Consider the following 23960-nt stretch of genomic DNA (forward strand, 5'->3'; position numbering starts at 1 on the left):
AATATAATTTATATACATTGGTGGACTAATACCATGAGCTGCCCAGCCAACCTCAAGTCTTAATCTAAACAATATGCAATCTCTCTCTCTCTCTTTCTCTTCTGTCTCTCCTCTCTTCTCTCTCTCTTTCTTTTTCTTTCTCTCCTCTCCCTCCCTCTCTTTCTCTTTCTCTCCTCTCCCTCCCTCTCTGTCTCTGTCTCTCTCTTCTTTGTCTCTCTCTCTCTCTCCCTGTCTCTGTTTCTTTCTTCTCCTCTCTTCTCTCTCTCTCCCTCCCTCCTCTCTCTCTTTCTCTCTCTTCTCTTCTCTCTCTCTTCTCTGTCTCTGTCTCTCTCTTCTCTGCCTCGCCCTCTCTCCCTCCCTCCCTCTCTGTGTCTCTCTCTCTCTCTTTCTCTCTCTCTCTCTCTAAGACATGGCAAGACAAGGCCTCTTTAGAGTAATGATGAATCTGTTCTGTTCAATGATCTGAAGCACTTCCATGAAGAAGAGATTTGATTTGTTCTCCTTGGTTTGATCAGACAGAACAGGGAACGATGGGGGGAAACTGCCAGAAGACCAATTGACCCTAGAAGATAGACCAGACTTTAAGCAGGTAGAGCTATCCAAGAGGAGAACAGGTGTTTCATAGGATGGTGGGTTCTCCCAATTTGGAGGTCTTTAAACAGAAGTTAAATGACTATATTTCCTGTATGCTCTACCTATTTATACCTATCATGTATCTTTCCATTTGCCCTAAGGGACACCTGACACTCTTTTGACATTGTGGTTAGCACAAAGCCTGGCACATAGTAAGTGTTTAATAAATGTTAATAATTTAATAAATGTTCTTGATGCTCTAATGGAAGTTCTTTTCAGATATAGGTTGGTCCAAATGGTTGTTCTCATATTCTATGGTTCTGACTCCATACAATAAAATGTCATTGCTCATTGGCAAACAGGACCATTTATTCCTACAAATATGTAGGGAATATTTTTATTTATGTTTTGTATATAATATAATGAAAAGTTTTAGGAAACATGTCTCCCTAATTTATTTCTCCCTCAATGTGGATATTTTTTGTTTTGTTAAAGGAACAGAATATGTAAGTAAATGCTAAATCATTTGAAGAGCACAGAGGATAAAAGGACCAAGAAAGACTCCCCTTAGCAGATGATATTTGGGTTGTTGAAAATATAGAGATTCTAAGATGAAAAAGTAAGAACAGAATATACTCCAGAGAGACTATTGTTTAACCATACTTCCTTCATCTCTAATACCTGTAATTTTGATTATTTTTTTCCATAAGTATAAGACTTTATTTGCTGTAAATCTCTGAATTCCATCATTTTATATTCAGTGCATTGTTCTAACAAGTTGAGATCGACTTGAATCCCAATTCTGTCATCCCATGAGCTACCTGCCCTTACATAGTTTTGTAACATCTATCCCCTCTATCCAAGTCATTAATCAAAATGTTAAATGAGGAATCTAAGGCAAAACATCAGGGACATAACAATAGAACCCTCCTTCCAAACTGGCATTGCCCACTAATGACTACTCTATGGGTCTGACCATTTCATCAGATTGAAGTTCACCTTTTTCTTCACTTTTTTTTTCTGAGGTAATTGGAGTTAAGTGACTTGCCCAGGAAATGTTAAGTGTCTGAGATCAGATTTGAACTCTGATTCTTCTGATTTTAGGACTCGTGCTTTATCCACTGCACCACCTAGCTCTTTCAGATTAAAGTCCATCTAAAAGTGCTATCATCGAGCTCCCATCTCTCTACCTTGTCCAAGAGGATAAAATGAGTTTAGTCAAATGGGATCTAGATAAAATCTCTGAAGGTCCACTAAACCACCACTAGAGTGAATCTGTAGGAAAAAAAATGAGGTAATCTGACCAGACCTGTTCTTGATCCTGCCAAGCTGGATCTTGAGGATGACTATTTCCTTTTCTACCTATTCATCCTTTTAATTACACATGATAGAATTTTGTCAAGACTGAAAATCAAACTCACTGCCCTATAATTTGTAGTCTCTATGTTCTTCCTCTTTGTGAAAACAGAGGTAATATTTGCCTTTTCTAGTCCTTCTATCACCTCTCCATTTCTCCATGATCTTCAAAATTACTAAGGGTAGTTCATGAATTACATCTCCTTATTCTTTTAGTACCCTGAGAAGTAGTTCCCTATACCTGATGATTTGTGGCCTCTTAGTATATCTTTATTTGCAGTTTTAACTTCCACAAGACCATTCTTTTTCTAATCCTTTCCAGTTAAAAAAAAATTTTGTTCTATCGAAAAAGAAAAATAAAAGTAAAATGAATTTAGTTCTGCCTTTCTTTCACAAGAAAGTCATTGTCATCAGACATGTATCCCAAGCCCCAACCTATTCCATCTATGATCAATCAACCAATAAACATTTATTAAGTGTCTAATATGTTGCAAGCATCGTAATAAACACTTTTTTTTGTTTTTTTAATAGCTTTTTATTGATAGAACCCATGCCAAGGTAGTTTTTTACAGCATTATTCCTTGCACTCATTTCTGTTCCAATTTTCCCCTTCCCTCCCTCCACCCCCTCCTCCAGATGGCAAGCAGTCCTTTACATGTTGAATAGGTTACAGTATATCCTAGATACAATATATGTGTGCAGAACCAAACAGTTCTCTTGTTGCACAGGAAGAATTGGATTCAGAAGGTTTAAATAACCTGGGAAGAAAAACAAAAATGCAAGCAGTTTATATTCATTTCCCAGTGTTCTTTCTTTGGGTGTAGCTGCTTCTGTCCATCTTTGATGTATTGAAACTGAATTAGCTCTCTTTATTGAAGAGATCCACTTCCATCAGAATACATCCTCAAACAGTATCGTTGTTGAGGTATATAATGATCTCCTGGTTCTGCTCATTTCACTGAGCATCAGTTCATGTAAGTCTCTCCAAGCCTCTCTGTATTCATCCTGCTGGTCATTCCTTACAAAACAATAATATTCCATAACGTTCATATATCAGGATTTACTCAACCATTCTCCAATTGATGGGCATCCATTCATTTTCCAGCTTCTAGCCACTACAAACAGGGCTGCCACAAACATTTTGGCACATACAGGTCCCTTTCCCTTCTTTAAGATCTCTTTGGGGTATAAATAAGCCCAGTAGAAATACTGCTGGATCAAAGGGTATGCACAGTTTGATAACTTTTTGAGCATAGTTCCAAATTGCTCTCCAGAATGGCTGGATGTGTTCACAATTCCACCAACAATGTATCAGTGTCCCTGTTTTCCCACATCCCCTCCAACATCACTTATTTTGTTGTTATATTGTTAAGTTTTGGTTTTTTTTTTTTTTTTAGTTGTGTCTGATTCTTCATGACCCCATTTGGAATTTTCTCAGCAAAGATACCGGAATGGTTTGCCCTGTCTTTATCCATTTACAGTTGAGGAAACTGAATCAAGCAGGGTCAAATGACTTGCCCAAAATCACACAAGCTGGTAAGTATCTGAGGCTGGATTTGAACTCAGGTAGGTGAGTGGTTCCTGACTTCAAGTCTAGCACACTGTCTACTGTGCCAACTAGCTGCCTTGTTAAGCATCAGGATACCAAAACAGATACCTGTATGAATATAGATGGTCCCCCATTTTAACTGCATCACACTTTCTGTGAATCTAGCTGGATATGGCACAGTTACTAGAAAGAAGAGTAAGCATCAATGTGCTTCCTGTCCACCCCCAGTATTTTTTCACTTGTCAACCACAGGCTTATGTCACAATATTATAGAAGAATCCATGATGCAAGCTCTTTGAAAACAAAAATGATTTTAACTTTGTCCCTCTAACACTACCTGGTGCCTATGGATATGGAACTTGGAGACAGGAAAGCTTTCAATCCTGCCCCTTTGATAGAGAGCTGTGAGTAAATCTCAACTTCTCTGCACCTCAATTTCCCCATCTACAAAATGAGGATAATATTACATGTTATCAGATAATCCAGTTAGCTAGAATGTAAAGTGTGTGAAAGGGAGTGATCAGTCTTGAAAGGTAAACTATCAAAGTGTTAGAGTACAAAATGGAGAAAATTACTAACTTACATTGAAATGACTAATTCACACACAGTCGGTGTGAAACTTAAAGGCAGCAATAGAGGAAGAAAGACCTTTACAAACCACAAAGACCTAGACCAGAAATTCTTAAATGGATTCTGAGAGCTTTTTCTTTCAATTACTTGGGTAATTGTATTTCAATATCATTAGCTTTCTTTTTTGATTTCTTGTGTTGTATTTCCTGAGTTTAAAACAAAATCATAATCGTGAGAAGTGTTCCTAGATTTCATCAGATTGACGGAAGGGTCCAAGACACCAGAAAGGTTAAGAATCCTGGTCTAGACAAACGTCCTCTATTATTAGCAGCTGAATGGAAATTGTAAAATGACATAATCATGTTTGTCCATACTCTGACAAAAGGAGGTTTAAAAAAATAGGGAGGAAACAGGACAAGAAGAAAGAGGAAGGAGGAACGATTCTACCTATTCTGGGAAGAGTGGGCATTTCCACCACAAAATGGGCACTACAAGTGATGTGATTAAACCCAAATTAGAACATGATAACTGGACCTTAGGGACATCGTAAGGGAAATATAAATGTAGCCGGAAGCCCTAATTTTACAAATAAGAAAAGAGAAAGACCCAGGATATCAAAAGATTTGCTCAGCTCAATAACTATATCACCCTGAGCAAGTCATTTAACCCCAAAACAAAAACACCAAAAAGAAAGAAAGAAAGGAAGGAAAAAAGAAAGAAAACAGAAAAGAAAAAAAGCTTTTCTCAGATACACACTTAATAAGATTTCCTTCTCCTTCCCCAATTCATCAACACTCTTCTATCTCATATACCATTCTATGAACCAATAATCTTTGTGAGAGACCTCAGTCACATCCTGCTGCTCTTTGAGTAATGGGTGTGGACCCAGAACTCAATGCTTCCCTCCTTATAGTGGGAAACAGAAGGCATTGATGAATATATTTCACTGAGTACATTTGCAACTAACCATGTTTAAAAACATGAGCAGTATGTTTGCAGGCTGATTGCCAGGTGACTGATTGGATCGACTGCTTGGTTAACCATCACCTACTTATCACTTGACTCTTATAATAGTAGAAATTTTGATAGTAGAATAGTAGAAAAATTGATTCAATTGCCAGTCGTGCACAGACATGACCATAAGGATATAGAGAGAGAACAAATATGATGTCAATGAATTGTTGGTGGACCTTAGAATTTGTGTAGGAATTCTGAGAAGCAGTTCACTGCACCTGGTGATTTTTGGTCTCTTAGTATATCTTTATTTGCATTTTTAATTTCCACGGCCATTCTTTTTCTAATCCTTTCCAATTAAAAAAAAATATATATTATATTGAAAGAGAAAACAAAAGTAAAATGAATTAAGTGAATACACATTTAATTAGATTTCTGGGAATTCTGGGAAACAATATGGAATTAGGCTAAGAAAGTGACCAAAATGACCTTACCCTTTGACCCAGAGAATCCACTATGAGACAAAGACCCCAAGGAAGTCAAGAACCACAAAAGGCTCCATATACACCAAATTATTTATAACAATTCTTTTTTATAGTAGCAAGTAACTGTAAATGCAGAAACCTATCAATTGGGGAATGACTACTCACATTTTAATACATCTGTCAATTAGTCAACAAACATTTTTAAGCAACTATTATAAGCCAGGCACTGTGCTAAATGCCAGGTTCCACTGGGATTTCTTGCTATGGCCATGATGGATAATCTAGCCAAGACTCTTCACTGAACAGGAGGATGTTGAAGAAACTCTTGGTAATTTTTGTTAAGAGTTTACCCGTTTCTGGGCACTGAACAATCATCTATCTTACTAATACCACCTACATTTATCATAGTCATATGTGTGTGTGTGTGTGTGTGTGTGTGTGTATATACGGATAGATAGACAGATAGACAGATAGATATACTTTCCATCATGGTGTAGAGCATGAGCTTGATGATTCCTCATCAGTTGTGCAGGGGACCCCAAGTTCTCTGAGCATCAGGGTCTCCCAAATGGAAAAGACTCTTAAATCCAACCACTACCTGAAGAGAAATTCTCATCTACAACATATCAGACCGATGGCTATCCAGACTTCCACTGAAGAACTCTAGTAAAGGGCCCAGCATGGTATTTTACACATGATAAGCACCTAAGATATTTTCCAAATGAAGTGGAATTATGGAACTTTCATTCTCTATGCTGTTTCCCTAATTTCCACTTTTAAGAAGCAGATGGTCTAATTTGAGATACAGATAGGGTGTATTGGAGCCAGTTGGATATGGCTTGGGAGAGGCCATTGTTAAATTTCCAAGTTTAATGTTTACATCTCAAAATGTACAAACACCTCAAATTGGAGTTCAATTTATCATTTTATTGCTTGTCTAGATTTAAGAAAGTGATGGAGAAAATGTTAACAATGCAAATTAAATTTTTTAAAATTTTGTATATATATTTTTGGAAAGCCGGTTGTTAAACATCTACCGTTTAATCTTCACAATGATCCCGTGAGATAGATACTATTGTTACCTTCATTTTGCAGAGAAGACTCAGTTTGTGAAAGATTACAAGTGACTTGCCCAGGGTCACCCAGCTAGTTAAATATCTAAGGCAAAATTTAGATATAGGTCTCCCTCACTTTTCTTCTCTAAAGCCCCTCTAGCATTTCAGAGAGAATGTTGGGCTTGGAATCAGGAAGATCTAAATTCAAACGCTATTTCTAGTAGGTATCAAAAGCAGGTCTTTGAACCCAGACTTTTCCTGATTCAAAAATCAGCTCTCTTGCTCTTGGGTACCAGTAATGTCCTTGTATTTCTCAGAACATCCAGGCTTGAATAAAAGCTGTGACAAATAAAACCATGCCTCTTGTGATATTTATAATGTCTCCTCTCCCATTCAAACACATCCCTACACACACACACACACACACACACACACACACACACACACACACACACATGTTATTTCTGTAATCAAGGGCATCTTTTGTCTCTTACCATCCCTACTCTCTGCAGAGTTCTGAGCCCTCACAGGAGCAAAGTCTTTCACTCCACATAATCTTTCCTCCAACATTTCAAAAGAAATCATCAAAGAATGTCACAAGAAGGAAGTAGTCTAGTGACCAATGGCTACCTTAGCTAATTACTATCCTTGACGTCTGGGAAATTTTCCTTGGAGGAGGAGTTAATGCTTGACTGGCTAGAATGGGTGGAACCCCTGATAGTGAAATCTAGGGTTTTTCCTAGATTACCACAGAGAAAAAAAAAAATTAATCATCCCAGGAATTCAATCTCTGAAGTGCTTTCCACTTGGAAGGGACAAGTGGTGAAATATCATGTACAAAGAGCAGTTATCAGATGGGACCTTAGGGTCCATGAGGAAAACAATAATTAAAGATTAGAAAGGTAGAAGAGAGGTGTATTTCAGGTAATTTTAAAGCTCACAGGAGATTTCTCAAGTGACCCGATCATTTTCATTCTCCTGAACCCCCATGGCACTTGAAGCTTACACAGTGCTTGACTATCGTGCCTGAGTTAGAACTAGAAGGAAGGGTGATGATGGATGTCAAAATGTATTCGTGGCTATGGGGAAACCAAGGCAGCAATGTCCCCCTTGTTCAGTCGTGTCCGACTCTGTAATTCCATTTAGGATCTCCTTGGCAAAGATACTAGTTTGCCATTTCCGTCTCCAACACATTTACAGATGAGGAAACTGAGATAAATGGGCTTAAAGTGACTTGTCCAGATCTGAACTCGGGAAGATGAAGCTTCCTGACCCCAGGCACACTGTACTCACTGTGCTACCTAGTCCTGCCCAGGGCAAAGAAAGAACTGGTCCCCAAGTCATCGATTTCACTGGCTTTCACCTGGCCGTGAGCTCTTAGGGACTCCACTGCAGGATACTCATATTGAAATTTGCCTGAGGTGTGATGGGCTCAAATTGCTATTCAAAGGTCTGTATTTCAGTTGATAAAAGTCCCACCTCTCCAATCCCTCTCCAAATCCTGAGAAATCTGTCCTCTGGACAGCCATTCTCTTTTGTGGTTGGGCTCTGAAAAAGAACCTTTGAGGGGCAGGGTGGAGCAATGGATAGAGCACCAGTCCTAAAGTTGTGAGTTCAACTCTGGTCTCAGACCCCTAACATGTCCTGGCTGTGTGAGTCTGGGCAAGTCATTTACCCCAGTTGCCTCAGCAAGAGAGAGAGAGAGAGAGAGAGAGAGAGAGAGAGAGAGAGAGAGAGAGAGAGAGAGAGAGAGAGAGAGAGCACTAACAGCTCCCCAAACTCCCAGCTCTGGATTGGGATCTGATACTCATTCATTTCTCTTTTATCTAAATGTAAATACATTACATTGTATGCAAAGCACTTTCCTCAAGCCAGTCCTGTGGGGGGGTAGGTAATAGAAGGGTGATCACCCCTTTTAAAGGTAAGGAAAGTGAGATTTTGGCCCGAGGGGGCTCGCGTGCCCCCAGTCCCAAAGTTGGGAAGTGGCGGGGCTCCCCACTTTCTTGCAACCCAAACCCGGTGAGCCCTCTTTCTCTCTGAACGCTCAAGGTCAATTGCCTTCACCTTGAATACCAAAAATACTTCCCACTGATCTCTGGGGTGAAGCAATTCTGAGCCACGCCTCTTCGGGCAATATATGAACATATATAAAGGCACTTGAGGAAGCTCAATTAGTCACAAGCTCTGCAAAGAGACAGCCACGCAGAGCGTCTGGACACGAGAGGTAAGCGGTGCTACCTGTCCCAGCCCCAGCTTGAAATCCCTCCGTGAGCTTTTGGGCTTCAGCTGCCACCTCTGAGCCTGGCCGGGCTGGAGCCACAATCTCAGCATCCTCCTGGCTGCCCCGCGCTAGCCAAATATGGCCCCGCCTCTAGATAAGAGAAAGTGGGAGGGGGGAGAGGGGGAGAGTGTGGGTTTTGAGGGAGGGGGGTTGGGGTGGCTTCCTTCCAAAATGATCAGGAACAAAACACTCATTTCTTTTTTTCCAATTCTTTTTTCTCTCCTGAGTGTTTATAAGAAACTAAAAAGGGCTCCATCTAGCATTAATTAGTCCTTGGGCAAAGGATGGGATGCTTTCCTTTTTGTCTCTACAATTTCACTGTCTGGAGCAGCTAGGTGTTATAGTAGATAAACTGAGCCTGGAGTCAGGAGGACAAATGTGTTCTCAGACATTTAATAGCTGTATGACTCTAGGCAAGTCACTTGTCTCCCTCAGTTTCCTCATCTGTAAAATGAGCTGGAGAAGGAAATAGCAAACCACTCCAGTATCTTTGCCAAGAAAACCCCAAGAATAGTCGAACAGGACTGGAAATGACTGGAAAAACCTTTTCAGTGTCTAGGACAATGCTTGGTACATAATGGGAGCTGATAGGATGGTGGTTGAACTGCTGATCCCTAAATCCATGATCCTATGATCCTATACATTTGTGGAACTAGGTCCCTTCACAGCCATTTGAGTAGCTGCTTACAGTCAGCTAGTGGGATAGTGGATAGAGTGCTGGGTGTCTTATCAAATCTGACCAATCTCAGATAAATTTACTAGCTGTGTGACCCTAGGCAAGTCACTTAAATTAAATTTCTTCAACTGTCAAATGAGGATAATAAAAGCCCATTTCTCCCAGATTTGTTATGAGGATGAAATGGGATAATAATTGTAGTGCTTAGTACACTGTGTGGGCACACAGTAGTTGCTTAATAAATGTTTATTTTCTTTTCCTTAGTTTTCTCATCAAAGAAATCATGGCCAGAGTCCCTGATATGTATGAGGACCTCCATTTACAATACAGGTAAGCAGGCATTTTGTTTTTGTTTCTGTTTTAATTCCATAGGGACAAGGGAGTCTGGTTAGTTACAGGGAGAAGACAAACCTGAATTGTCCGACTATCAAAATTGTGATCATGGGGGCAGCTAGGTGGTGCAATGGATAGAGCACCAGCCCAGAAGTCAGGAGGACTTGAGTTCAAATATGATCTCCGACACTTAATGCTTCCTAGCAATGTGATCCTGGGCAAGTCCCTTAACCCCAATTGCCTCAGGAAAAAAAAAAAATTATGACCCTAGTGGGCATAGGAGATTCTACATAGATGTGTCCTAGATCTGGAATCAGGGCAGATTTAGCTATAAAGCTAGGAAAAACAAAATTCAGACAAAGTTCAAAGAAATCCTATTGGAAAAAAGGATGACATTTCAGATTGTTGTTTATAGGAATGTGCAAGAACTGGTTTATAGATTTCAGCCTCAGGTTCCTTTGCTGATCTACAAGTGATCAGCTGTCTGAGAAAGGAAACATAGATCTCCCAGACACTAGCAACTAATTTCGTGTGTAGGTATACTTGTGTGTGTCCGTGTTGACTGGATTGGATTAACTGGATTCGTGAAGAACTAGAATTATGGAATACTTTAAAGAAATGCAGTTTATTCTTTTTTAGAAATACGCAAAGCAACAAACCACAGGAACTAAATGGTGAAAGGACATTTTTCTGAGAGAAAGTTTTCAGACCCGATTTCATGAATAAGAAAATAGTAACTGACATAACATTGCTGAATAAAAAGAGTGATTCTCAAATATTTTCTACACTATGTGTTTAACTCTTAACTAGATGAAACATTTTGTGTTTTTTTTTAAAAATTGAAAAATTTTGATTCATGTAGCAAACGATTTTCCTTTGAATTAGAGGGACTGATAAGGGCTTTCCCTGTGTAAATGTCAATATGTTGAGCTGTAGGTGATTTTTCAAGATGATGCTAGGGTTGGTGCGATTAGAATCTGTCGATGTGTGCTCCCTGGAAATAACATGATCATTAAAATGTGTTGCCGAGGAGCCGGGACCAAACAACAAACAAAATCAAGTAATCCTCCTTGCTTTGTTTTTACAGTGACAATGAGGAATTCATGTCAGACACTCACCACGTCTCATCGAGTCAGGTAAGCCGGTGGCTGTCAACCTCTTCATTTCTGGGATCTTTTGGTCCTATCTCCCTGCCGTAACAGGAGGTCCAATGTGGTGAATGGCAGGTCCAGTTCAAGACAAACAGGAATAGGTTATATTCTGTTTCACTGGATTTCCTTTGTAAAAGACAAAGTATAGGGAAATTACAAGAACCCTTTAGGAGCCATAAATAACAATTATTTATAGCATAAGATTTTAGAGTTTATTGAGAATTCAGAGGGCAAGCCTGATTCAATTATTTCAAGGGAGGGAACTGAAGCCCTAGAAAGTTAAATACCTATATACATATATACCACACATATGTATATACATAGTTATTCATACACATGTGTGGATATGTGTATATTTACATACATATATAAAACACAGCAAGGGGGTGCAGTAGATAGAGTACTGGGTTTGGAGTCAGGAAGTCTCTCCTTCCAGAGTTCAAATCTGGCTTCAGATACTTGCAGTTGTGTGACCCTGGGCAAGTCACTAAGTTTCCTCATCTGTAAAATGAACTGAAGAAAGAAATGGCAAATCACTTCAGTAGCCCTGCTAAGAAAATTCCAAATGGGGTCACAAAGAGTTGAACATGACTGAAAAATGACTCAACAATAGGGATAGGGAAAGAAGTAGTTCTAAACCAACGAGTTCTTTTTGAGACAGCTAAACAATGTCTTTCTGACTTCAAACCTGGCACATTAACTGCCAGCACTCCGGAAACCTGCTAAGGGATGGATTTCAGTGAACTGAGGCTATGCTCAAGATGATTTTGGTAAAAACAAATCCTTGGGTACTAGATTCTGGAAAGATCTCTCTTACTTTACATTGGTTAGTTAGCAAATTCCTCCTGATCATAATGGCAAACAGCTCCTTCTTTATTTACCAAACTTAAGTGCTTTTGTATAGTGTGTGTCTACTCTTCTGAAATCCTCTCGATGTATCTTCTCTACTCATTCTAAATAATTGAATCCCAATTATCTAGAGGAATATGCTGTATCCTAAGCATCTCATCTATCACCAGCTATTCTCTCCTCTGTAATTCTAGCCTCCAATACACACTCTGCTCCTGAAGCATCTTTAAGATCACCAATGACCTCTGAATCATTCACTCAATGGATTCTTTTTAGTCTTCATCCTTCCTGAGTTCTCTGCAAATTTGTACCACTTTTGACCACCCTGGATTACTTTGAATTCTTCCTTCTCATTTCAGCTTCACAGCATCACACATTTTTCATTCTCCTCTTCCCTCTCTTTCTACTCTGCACCCCCCCTTCACTTGGTTTCTCCTTCTCTTCCTATGTCTTTATATGGGAACTCCCCAAGAGTCCATCCCCAGACCTCTTCTCTCTCTCTCTCTGCATCCTTTCCCTTAGCAATATCCCTCACCTTCCAAGATTTCCACTTCTACCTACCCACAGGTGACTCTCAAATCTATATCCTGACCTCTCCCCAATCAGCATTTACAGTGATTTAATATGAACTTCTACTTGGACACTGTCCTGTCAAACCTCCAATTCGACACATCCAAAACCAAAATTATCTTCCTCTCCCTGAATCTATTTATTCCTCCAACTTCTCTGTTTCTACCTGTGGCACAATGATTCAACTGGGTACCGTGTTCTAACTCTGGGATTATCTTTAGCTAATCCCTTTCTCCATCTTTGCTATACATGTCCTGTTCATTTCATCCCTGCAACATTTCTCACACTAGCTCCCTTCTCTCTACTTAGACTGCCCCTACCTTGTAAAAGTATTCTTCAGGCTCCCTAAGGAAGGTAATCTGAATAATTCACTCCTATGATATGTGAAATATGACTATGAGACAAGGCACTGATTTTTTTAAAAAACAAGCCAGAATGTTAAAATAAACATAAGTTGTGTTTGTGAATGTTGTCCCCTTTAAAGTCCACCTTTTAGGAGGTTGCATCCTTACCTTCAGTCGTGCTATCTCTTCTCAAAGAAACCCCAAAAGGCAGTTTCCAAAAAGGAACTCCTAAGGTATTTTGAGTAATAGTAGAATTTCTGGAATAAATCATAACTTCCCAAGCTGAGCATTTTTGAGAAACTCATTTGGATGAATAAGTTCTATAGACTTGAGGTTAGAATACTAAACATAGAGTCAGGAAGACTGAATTTGAATCCTGCCTTAGATTAGTTGTTATTCAATCCTTATCTGCCTCAGTTTCCTCATCTGAGGAAAGTAACAGTACCTGTACTATAGGATTGTTGCAAGGATCAAATGAGATGAAAAATATATATAAGTGCTTTGCAAGCTCTAAAGTGCTACATACATGTCAGTTATTATCCTTGTTGTTGTTGTTTTATAGTCGGATCTTTTTTTGGAGATCTTCTAAGTAGTTGCATGGCAAAGTCTTTCAAAAGTCTCCAGAAAATACTTATTACATCCTGGTAAAATGAAGTGTTGTATGTAAAGGACTACTTGCCATCTGGGGGAGGGGGTGGAGGGAGGGAGGGGAAAAATCGGAACAGAAGTGAGTACAAGAGATAATGTTGTAAAAAATTACCCTGGCATGGGTTCTGTCAATAAAAAGTTATTTTTTTAGAAAATGAAGTGCTGTACCTATGAGATCAAATAAGAAGAAAGAATGACGGGAAGTTTGGGGAGATGTGAGTTAGTCATATCTCAAGTAAGGTCCAATTCTCAGTGAATCTATTGTGAAATATTAGTTTTGAAATGATCTAGAGATAGGAATGGTTTTCCTAGGTATCAGGGATACCGAGGCTGATAGAGCTCTTGAGTTCAGGAATTCTGAATTATAGGGGGATGAACAGTAAGGTTTCCAAAAATAAATAGATAGACAGACAGACAGGTAAGTAGGTAATGTAGGGAAGGAGGGAGGGAGGTAGCTATGTTGGTACATAGGTAGGTAAGTAGAGGTAAATGTTCAGCATTAATAACGTAAGCTTCCAGGAATGGGGAAGAACAAACAGACTCAGTTATGAAACAGAACAAATCAAAGGTGTGCCAGACTAGGACTGGTACATGAATAGTTTAGGTGAGAGAGGGAGATCCAAGGAAAAAGGAAGGTGGGGGGGAAGGGAAGAAAGAAAGAAAGAAAGAAAGAAAGAAAGAAAGAAAGAAAGAAAGAAAGAAGAAAGAAAGAAAGAAAGAAAGAAAGAAAGAAAGAAAATGAGAAAGAAAAGGAATTAGATAGGGAGGAAGGAAGGAAGGAAAAGAAAGAAAGAAAGAAAAAAGAGAAGGAATTAGGTAGGAAGAAAGGAAGAAAGGAAAAAAGGAAAGAGAGAGGAAAGAAAGAAAGAAAAAGAGAGAGAAAGAAAGAAAAAAGAAAGAGAAAGAAAGAAAAAAGGAAACAAAGAAAGAATACACTTCTTGAAGAAGGAAACATATTTCTTTGGTATTATCTCAACCATACATCTGTTTCTCCACAGGACTCCTTCTACACTAATTCCAGCCCATATCAAGAGGAGAGTTGCACAAAATTAGAGATTTCTGAGAAAACCCACCAGCTTAATTCTCAAGATCTTGTGGATGCACCAGTTTCCGAAAAGAAAAAAGGAAAGAAGAAAGAAATTTCTGAGAGCAATCCCATCACCAGTGATTACCTGTTTAACGTCAGCAGCAATTCGGACAAAGATAAAGGTAAATCTCAATGTCATTTTCTCCATTTTTAAGTGAATGGTAATAAGAAAAGGTTGGTGATATTGAGTCCAGATGCAGAAATGTAAAGAAAGTATAAATGGGTTGCCATCTGCTCCTTTGGAGAGAGTACCTTCATCAATGAGATTATAATCATCAGTATTTTGGAAATAATATTTCCATCTGGGAATTATTAACTCTAATAGATTTCTTAAGAATATGAGCATCTGGAGGATCTCGTGCCCCTAAAGAGTGATATAGCATTCCCAGATCATACAATATGAGAACCTACATTTGTTTGCCCTTCTCATTTGAATAGAAATGGTCTGAACCATCACACATAGGTACTTTGCCCAGTAACCCTGACCGCCCGAGAAGTGTTTCAGACCTTCCATTTGTGTGACTCTGCTCTCTTTTCTCCAACTTGTCTGACTGCTCCCTTTCATTTTCATTTGCTCAATCATCATCTGTATTCTATCTCTAAATTGTAGGTGTCCTGCTAAATCACTGATATTATAAGTTCCCATAGACTCAATCATCAAAATCCCAAATCCATATCCCTAAGCTCACTTTAACAGCTGCTTTCTGGATTTCTCTACTTGAATATCCAAAGATTATCTCAAACTCAATATGAACTCCTCCACCAAAAAAAAAAAAAAAATCTCTCCTCCAAACTTCCTATTTTTGTTGAGGGTACTATCATCCTTTTCATCACCTAGATTCACGATTTCTGAGTCATCTTCTCCCTTTCCTTCTTCCCTACCCAACCCTATATTCAATTAGTTGCCAATTTGTGTATCTCACATCCATGCCTTCCTACTCAGAGAGCCATCATTCTAGCTCAGGTTTTCAGTACCTTTTCCCTGAACTATTAACAGCCTCTAACTAGATTCTGGTTTCTAGCATTTTTTTCCAATCCATCCACCATACAATTGCCAAAATAATCTTCCCATAGCAGAGCTCTTAACAAGTCATTTCCATACTCAAGCAATATCAATAGCTCCCTATAGTCTCTAATATAAACCAGCTCCTTATCTTAGCTGTTTTCTTCTAGTTCTAGCCTGAATATTTGGACCCAATTTACAATGTTCTGCTCTAACTATTTTACACACCAGCCAAATTGGCCACCCTGCTATTTCCTAAATTCACCTCCCAATTCCAAACCCTTGTCTTCCATTCTTAAAATGCACACCTCCCTTGTATCTACCCTAGAATTCTTTCCTTCCTGCAAGGCTCAGATCATCCTTAGCTGCCATCTAAAGAATGTTTCCCTTCCTTATAGTTATTTCTCATGTGCCATTTCCTGTTGGAACCTTTCCACTTGCTCTAACTTTGAAGCAAATGATCTTGTATTTGCTTATATCTCCCTAGTAAAAACTAAGCTTTTTAAAAGATTTTTTTACGTGTCTGACAGAAGCACTTAATATTTATTGAATTGAATTGAATTTAAAAAAAAAATTCTGAGGCTACTTCATAAAAGGAAGCTGACCTTGATGTACTAATTCCCTAGTGGCTAGTGTGCTAAATTCCACCTAAAGCAGCATGATCTGTACCTTCTCAATGCTCACATTCTTAAGATGCTTCCTGGAGTAATTAATAATTCCCCAGAGCAGATTCATATGGAAATGCTGATGATTCTGTGAGCTCATCGATGAGGGTACTCTCTCTAAGGGTGTACCTCATCTCATGTGACTTTTGGCCAAGTCAACTCAGATTCTCCATCTGGGAGCCCTCCTTTACATGCTGGGGAGCTTTCTTCTAGATCTCTTGACATTGCACTAGTGGTTGTCTATCAATCATTCTTCACCCTCAGTACCTGATTGACCCACTTTTGTTTTCTTTCATATATCAAACAAGCATCATGGGATCATACCTTTAAGGTTGGGAATGGGCCCTGAGGCCATTAAACTTTTCACTTTATAAATGGAGAAACTCAGAGCAGAGAATGTAGATGACTTTCTTAAGATCACACAGGTGGTAATGAGAAAAATCAGGATTACATTCTACCTCTTCTGATTCCAAATCCAGTGTTCTCCCAAAGAGCTGTCTTGTGTTCAGGAGTTCTGAGTTGTAGGGGGATCAGCAATCAGGTTTCCAAAGATAAATAAATAGATAGATAAATAGGTGATAGATAGACAGATGATAGAGTAGGTAGGTAGTGTATATTGTGATATATTATAATTGACATAAAGTGCTTCACAATTTTTCTTTGGGTGATTCACAATCTTAGTTTCTTAGCTATGATTGAATCCCATGACTTACAATAATATAGCATCATTAGAAGGATGCTGATTTTTCTAAATGGTCTTACGCACACTTTTAGGATGAGGGGTCAATAAAAGCTTGGTTCAATTTCCCAAAGGCAATTCAATCTGTTCTACTCTTCCAGTCTTGTTCCATTCCATTGACCATTCCCAGCATCTGTTCAAAATATATGTCCTAATGGACAAGCCCCACAGCCTGTCCATCTAATTGTAAATAAGCCCTTATTTTGTTATATATGCTATATGTTATATAGCAATCTCTGCATCATACCGGGGTTTAATGCAACAGTACAACTTCACTAGACATCCTTCCTCAGCAACACCTTTGGATTTTTATTGCCTCATTTGATATTAGCCACCAGAGAGTCATTGGCTAAAATTGTCTGCATTGTTACAATTTTCAATATTACTAGTTTCTTTTTCAAAAATAGGAGAGAGAAGATGGATTGTTAGTCATGAATACCATTCTCTTTTGTTAAACTACGGACCGGGTCTCAGAGGACCATGGACAGGCAGCATAAGAGAATAGAGAGACTACTTGTGACCTTGGACATGTCATTTAACTTCGAATGAGATGTTTTTGCACATCCTTGGTCAACTCAGAATAAAGTGAATTTCACAAATAGTCTCACAATGAGGAGATCTGGTCATGAGAGCTTAAGACGAGGCCAATAATACAAAATCGATGGAAAAGTAGAGTTCACAAGAACCGGAATTTTTGTCATGGCTCTGTCGCTGTCCAGCTCATGTCGAGATGCACTTATTAAATGTCTACTGTGTATATCCAGGCATTGGATTAAATGCTGTCTAGCTAGGTACCTTTGGAAAAGACATTGAAGCTTATTAGTAAAATAAGGAGTTTGAACTGAATGGTTTTTAAGGTCCTTCCTAGTTCTAAAATGCCTGACATCCGTGATGTTTACTGGGGACAAAAAGTTAATGATGCTTGTGTTTTCCAGATGTAAACAAACTCATGGCTGCCTCCAAAGTGAAGTACACTTTCAATTCCTATGTAACCAACCAAACAATAAGTGACCAAGACAATCGAAGTATACTGCAAATACAAAATCACCTCAGAGCTGTTCCCATCCAAAACATAACACCTGAAGGTAAATTACACACCTTACTTGCTTCTTTTTCTCTGGTCTCTCGAACTCTTTTCAAAATAGAAGTCTCTCTGGGTCCTTAGCTTTGTCCACTGCTCATTTTCAAAGATGGATGAAATACTATCCCAGGCAATATCTCATGACAGGGACGTGATAGACTTTAAGATGCAAAATAGGGTGCAGAGTTCCCAATGTGCTCAGTGTAGGAGCATGTTCTGTTTGACTGTGCTTTTATGTCATAATAGGCTTGTATTTCCCTTTTGTAGAAAGGGGTAGAGAGCCAGTGGGAAGGAGAAAAATAATTGTTTGATCGGTGGGAAAATACTAGCCAAGGATCCCCATCAGGCAGGAGACGTCAAAGTACTCCACTCCTACAGTGGACTTATCTTGGTTAGGTCGTACATCTAACAGAGAAAGATAGTCATCCTGAAGGTAAAGGAAGTAGCATCTTCTACTTTTCCTAAGGTAGCAAGAGAGAAGCAACAGGTGGTGCAGGAGATAGAGCAACAGTCCTGGAATCAGGAATATCTAAGTTCAAATCCAGCTCAGAAATTTATTATGTGACTATGACGAGGGCAGTTCACCTCTATTTGCCTCTTCTATAAAATGGGGACACATTGGAGAAGGAAATGGCCGACCACCCCAGTATCTTTGCCAAGAAAACCCCAAATGGGATCACAAAGAGTCAGATATGACTTAAATTGCTCGAGAACAACAATAACAAGATTCTCTGGGGAATGAAGAAAACACAGTAGTTTATAATTTAGTCATGAAGATAGACTCTATAACTCTAGCAGGTAGCTCGGTGGAGAAATCAAGGCTGCTCTTGGAATCAAGATCACCCAGTTTTGAGTCTAATTTCTTAGCATCTCTGTGACAGGGAAAGTCGCTTAATTTTTTTCAGCCTCAGTTTCTTCATCTGCAAGATGGGGATAATAGTAACATCAACTTCACTCAGTCATTTGAGGATCCAACAAGTGCCATCTGTAATGTGTTTTTACAAACCTTGAACCTCTATGGAACTGCTAGCTATTATCTTTTTCAGTCATTTTTCAGTCATGTCCCACTCGCTATGGCCAGTTTGGGGTCTTTTTGGCAAAGACACTAGAGAGATTTGCCATTTCTGGCTCATTTACGGAAGAGGAAACTGAGGGTAAAGTGACTTGACTAGGATCACGTTGCTAGTAAGTATGTGAGCCTGAACGTAGGGATGTCTTCTGAGCCCTGGTCCAGTACTCTGTGCATTATGGCGCCACCTAGCTGCCTTCCCAGCTTTTATTAAATCTGGGCATTTGTTTGGTTTTTTTTTCAGTGATTTCATTTTTTTCCTTGTTCTTTTTTCCCCCAGGAGTGTTTGACATAGGAAGATACGTAACCCTACAACCTGCACCAAATAATAGAATGGCCTCGACTATAAAGATTGCAAACACACAATTGTTTGTGACCGCGAAGGGGGAAAATAAACCTGTAGAGCTACAGGTGAGCAAATCCCTACTGTGCCCCTGACTTTGTATTCTTGACATTATTCTCAAAACGAATGAGAGATGATGTAGTGGATAGAGCAGAGGACCTGAGTGCAGATCCAGCCTTGGATATTTACTAGTTGTGTGACATTGGCAAGTCATCTTACCCCACTTACTTAAAAGCAAGAAACAAAAATTAAAAAGAGCCCTGGTTCACTCCTTTACAATCATCTTCAGTCATCTCCCCTTCCTTTTGCACTCTCTACATCATTAAAATCTGAAATAGTTGAGCGAGTTGCCCATGAAACCCCTTCAGTCTCTTTAGACCAAGATTAGTCAGAACTAAGTTAATTTTCTTAGACAGAAGTGAGCTTCAGAACATCCAGGAATTTCAGAAGGCAGCAAACTCAGTATTGGTCAGGAAGGTGACAGAGGAGCCCAAAACAAGCAAACAAAAAATCCCTAGTTCTTTGAACCAATCCTTATATTCCATGGCCTCAAGACCCTTTCCCATCTTGATTGGCTTCCCAGATAACCAATGTCCTTAAATCTAAGTGTCCAGAGCTGCACCTAGCGGTCCAGGTGAGGTCTGGCCCTAGTAGGGCTAGTATCTCCTCCTGTTCCAGGAAGCCCTATTTCTTTTAACTTTTTGTGGCTGCCTCATCACACCATGGACTCACATTGAATCTAACATCCGCTAAAGCTCTCAGACTTTTATCAGAAGAGCTACTTGTCTAACTCTGCTTCTCCCATCTTGGGAGAGCCAAGTTTCAGGATTGCCACTTAATCCCACTGAATTTAATTTTATTGGATTCGGCTCAATACTCTAACCTCCCTTTAGATCCTGATCCCATCAACCTAAATCCATTTGATTCTATTTTCATGTATTCTATACTCTCCATCTCCTAGCATGGATTATTAAAGAAATGGTTGGTGAATATTTAAATAGGGAAGCAGTAATTATGAAAAACCATTAGGGTTTTCCAAAGAACAGGTCACGCCAGACCATTTTCCTTCTACTAAAGTAGTAGATGACTAGAATTTGGCCAATAATGCTTAACTAGATTTTAGCAAAGCTTTTGATAATTTGTTTTTTTCTTTTTTTTAATTGGTTTTTTATTTTCAAAACATATGCAAGATTAATATTTTCAACACAATGACCCTTGTAAAACCTTGTCTTCCAATTTCCCCTCCATCCCCCAGCCTTTCCCCTAGATGACAGGTAATCCAATATATGTTAAACATGGTAAAAAATATATGTTAAATCCAAAATAGACATACATATTTATATAATTATCTTGCTGCACAAGAAAAATCAGATTTTTAAAATGAGAAAGAAAATAAAATTCAAGCAAACCACAACGGAAAGAGGGAAATGCTATGTTGTAATCCACCTCAGTTCCCACAGTCCTTTCTTTGGGAGTAGATGGCTCTCTTGATAAATAATTTAGATGAATATAAGATGAGAATTGCCTGTAAATTGCTGCCTATAGCCTATAGGAATTTTTTGTATTAAAAGTTCACATGATCATCTAGATTTGGCCAACTTTACAGTAATTGAATTATAATCCTACTCTCAGCAGATGGAGATGATGGGCAGAACTTCCCCAACTTTCCCCTAAAGGAGCTATAATAAAATAAGCCAATAATGGCTTAACATTTACTTCCCAAACTCCCTAGAAGCTGTTTAGGCTACTGGAGGCTGACCTGTTACACATGGGGTGGTAAGGACTCCAGTAACAAAATTATCCTCATATATTTTTGGTCGTTTTTCAGTTCTGTCTGACTCATCCTGACCTTATTTGAGGTTTTCTTTGCAGAGATACTAGAGTAGTTTGCCATTGCTTTCTTCAGCTCATTTTACAGCCGAAACTGAGGCAAATAGGGCTAAGTGACATGCCCAGAGTCACACAGCTAATAAGTATCTGAGGCCATATTTGAACTCAGAAGCATGGATCTTCCTAATTCCATGCCTGGCGCTCTATCCACTGTACCACTTAGTTACCCCTACCTTCCTATAATCTCACTCTAACTTAGGGGAAGATTTTCTTGGTATGAAATGCTGCATGATATACTATTAAATTAAATTAAATTTAATTATTTAATTAATAATTATTAAATTAGCCTGGTGGTTTAATTGATTTATATACTATTTAATTTAATTAATAATTTAAAATATACTATTTAAAATTACTAAATAGCCTGTTCCAATTTCTCCCACATTGTCAACTCCATGAGAGTATTCCACATGTGAGTTTGCCCAATGTCTGGGTCACAGAAAACTCTCAATAAATATTTGATAAATGAATAAAGCTATGACCCATATTGAAGACCCCCCAAGCTCAGAGCTGAATCTCCAATCTCAGTCCTACTGAGGCAGCTCTTGCTGTTTCTACCCTAGATAGCTACTCTCTAAAGCTATTAAAGATGACTACTCCTCTCGAGCCAAGTCAACAAGCATTTGTTAAGCACTTAATATGTGCCAGATACTATGCTACATGCTAGGGATATAAAGATATTCTAATGGGAGAGACAGCAGGGGGAAACATTGTACATATAAGGGGTAAATTGGATAGAATCTTAAAAGGAAGACCTTAGCATTTAGAAAGAAAGAAAGGGCCTCTTGCAGAATATGGGTTTGGGGCTGAGAACTCAAGGGAGTCAGGGAAGCTGAGAGATGGAAACAAGGAAAAAGAAAAGTTTCCATCCCTCAGTTTCTCCATGAAAAAGATAACACTGGATATAAAGAGACAACACTAGGCAGCTGAGTCCTAGACCCCTCTCCTACTTTTCTTTGTCCTCTATATTCAATAGTTATGATTTTTAGAGATACTTTAGTCAACAATTCCAAAAGCTTGGCTACTGCTTTCTGTGGCACAAAAATAGGGTGTGATGCTCCTACTTCCCTATGCCCACCCACCATATCCCCTGACTGCCCTTTTCACCATTCTCTCCCCCCGACTTTATTATTTTTTTTCTTGAGGCAATTGGGGTTAAGTGACTTGCCCAGGGCCACACACCTAGGAAGTGTTAAGTATCTGAGACCAGATTTGAACTCAGGTCCTCCTGACTTCAGGGCTGGTACTCTATTCACTGCACCACCTAGGTGTCCCTGTTCTCCCTTCTTTACAAGGGAATGTGACTAGGTGCAGCTTATCCAAGCTGTCACCCAAAGTGCTGAAATCCATCACTAAGAATCAATTTGCCATTATACGGGGAGAGAACACGCCATCTGGGAGGATGGACATCCCGGGACAAAGTTGATTTTCTTTCTTTTTCTGCCTTCACCTGTTCACTTAAAAACCGTGGTCTGTTCTTTCCTGAAGGAATTCCCCAACACGCCCACCACCCTTGATTCTAACAGCCCATTACTCTTCTACTGGACGACAGAGGGGAATTACAGCACCTTTACCTCTCTCGCCTATCCGGGACTGCTTCTGGCTACTGATGTCAAGGAGGATGAGCTGGTCTTCTTGGCAAAAGGACTCCCTGCTCTCACTGCCTTCCTAGTGGTAGATCAATAAAAGCACAGGTTTTCAGGGGAGGAAAAGCTCCATCATGTTCTTGTCAGATGATCAGGTACTTAGAGCTGGGAGAGGACCTTGTTTTCTACTTTACTGATTTTATAAATGTGAAAACTGCTTGTCCAAGGTCATTCCAAAAGTAAGTTTTGGAGGTAGGATGAAAAAGCACGTCCTTACTACAAGATCACCCTACTTTCCACTAAATCACATTGCTGTAATTTATCTGTAAAATGATGGTATGTACTATGTACATGATGAAACCAGATCTTTTCCTCTTAGTCATGCACCATGCATATGGCTTTGGGATGAGTCCTTGTTATTCTAAATGAATGTTTGTGAAAGAGTTACAAGAGTCCAGTGGACTCAACACTAACTCACGATTATTATTTATTATTTGGAGAACACCCTGTATTTTGCAAAGGACTAATCATTTTAATTAGCATTCTTTGTTGCAGTTTTATGAAGCAGACCATTACTGACCCTAACTGTGAGAGCATTCTCATCAAAGATGTTGATATTATTCTAATTACATTATGGAGAGGTTAAGTGAGTAATAATGAGAGAAAATGAGAAATATATACAGTGAGATCAGAACCAGAATTCCAGAATCTTTTTGTCTGTCACTTGGAAAACTTCAGGCTTCTCTTCCCATCTGTATTTGCTAAGATGTTTCAGAAAGATGATACATCTACATTCAGCATCTTTAAAGTAGACAACAATTCGGTAATGGAACCGGTAATGGTATGATCATTTCGATACAACATTTTGAGATTCTGAATTCTGGAATCACAGAATTAAGAGTGAGACCCTCAAAAGATAACTAGGCTAATTTATACAAAAAGAATTCTGACTATAAAATATTATTCCTGACAAATCATAACCAGCTTCAACTTGGAGATCTCCAAGGAAGGGAAACCTGTCTCCTCTAGAGGTAGCCTGTTCCACTATGAGATAGCTTTAATTATTAAGAAGTTGTTTGTTAGTTTTTTCCCTAATACCAAGC

At 39.0% G+C, this 23960-nt stretch overlaps 1 protein-coding gene across 2 annotated transcripts; it reads left to right on the forward strand.

Moving 5' to 3' along the window:
* The first annotated feature begins 9767 nt into the window (after positions 1 to 9767).
* Positions 9768 to 22983, forward strand: IL1A (interleukin 1 alpha). 2 transcript variants are annotated; one of them, XM_051974514.1, is made up of 6 exons: positions 9768 to 9829; positions 10920 to 10968; positions 14393 to 14603; positions 17824 to 17973; positions 19319 to 19449; positions 22760 to 22983. In XM_051974514.1, the coding sequence occupies exons 1-6, from the start codon at positions 9783 to 9785 to the stop codon at positions 22955 to 22957; spliced, it is 786 nt and encodes a 261-aa protein (XP_051830474.1). In that variant the 5' UTR covers positions 9768 to 9782; the 3' UTR covers positions 22958 to 22983. The 2 variants fall into 2 exon arrangements, with proteins under 2 accessions (XP_051830474.1, XP_051830475.1); XM_051974515.1 differs by lacking the exons at positions 9768 to 9829; positions 10920 to 10968 and adding an exon at positions 11637 to 11753.
* The last annotated feature ends 977 nt before the right edge of the window (positions 22984 to 23960 follow it).

This window comes from Antechinus flavipes, chromosome 2, assembly GCF_016432865.1.
Source record: "Antechinus flavipes isolate AdamAnt ecotype Samford, QLD, Australia chromosome 2, AdamAnt_v2, whole genome shotgun sequence".
NCBI classification, from domain to species: domain Eukaryota; kingdom Metazoa; phylum Chordata; class Mammalia; order Dasyuromorphia; family Dasyuridae; genus Antechinus; species Antechinus flavipes.

Bases quoted from the DNA above. Each gene is read 5' to 3' on its own strand.
- IL1A (XM_051974514.1), top strand. From the start codon at position 9,783: ATGGCCAGAGTCCCTGATATGTATGAGGACCTCCATTTACAATACAG. The intron at 9,830-10,919 runs GTAAGCAGGCAT...TTGTTTTTACAG, and splicing joins GACCTCCATTTACAATACAG to TGACAATGAGGAATTCATGT. The intron at 10,969-14,392 runs GTAAGCCGGTGG...GTTTCTCCACAG, and splicing joins ACCACGTCTCATCGAGTCAG to GACTCCTTCTACACTAATTC.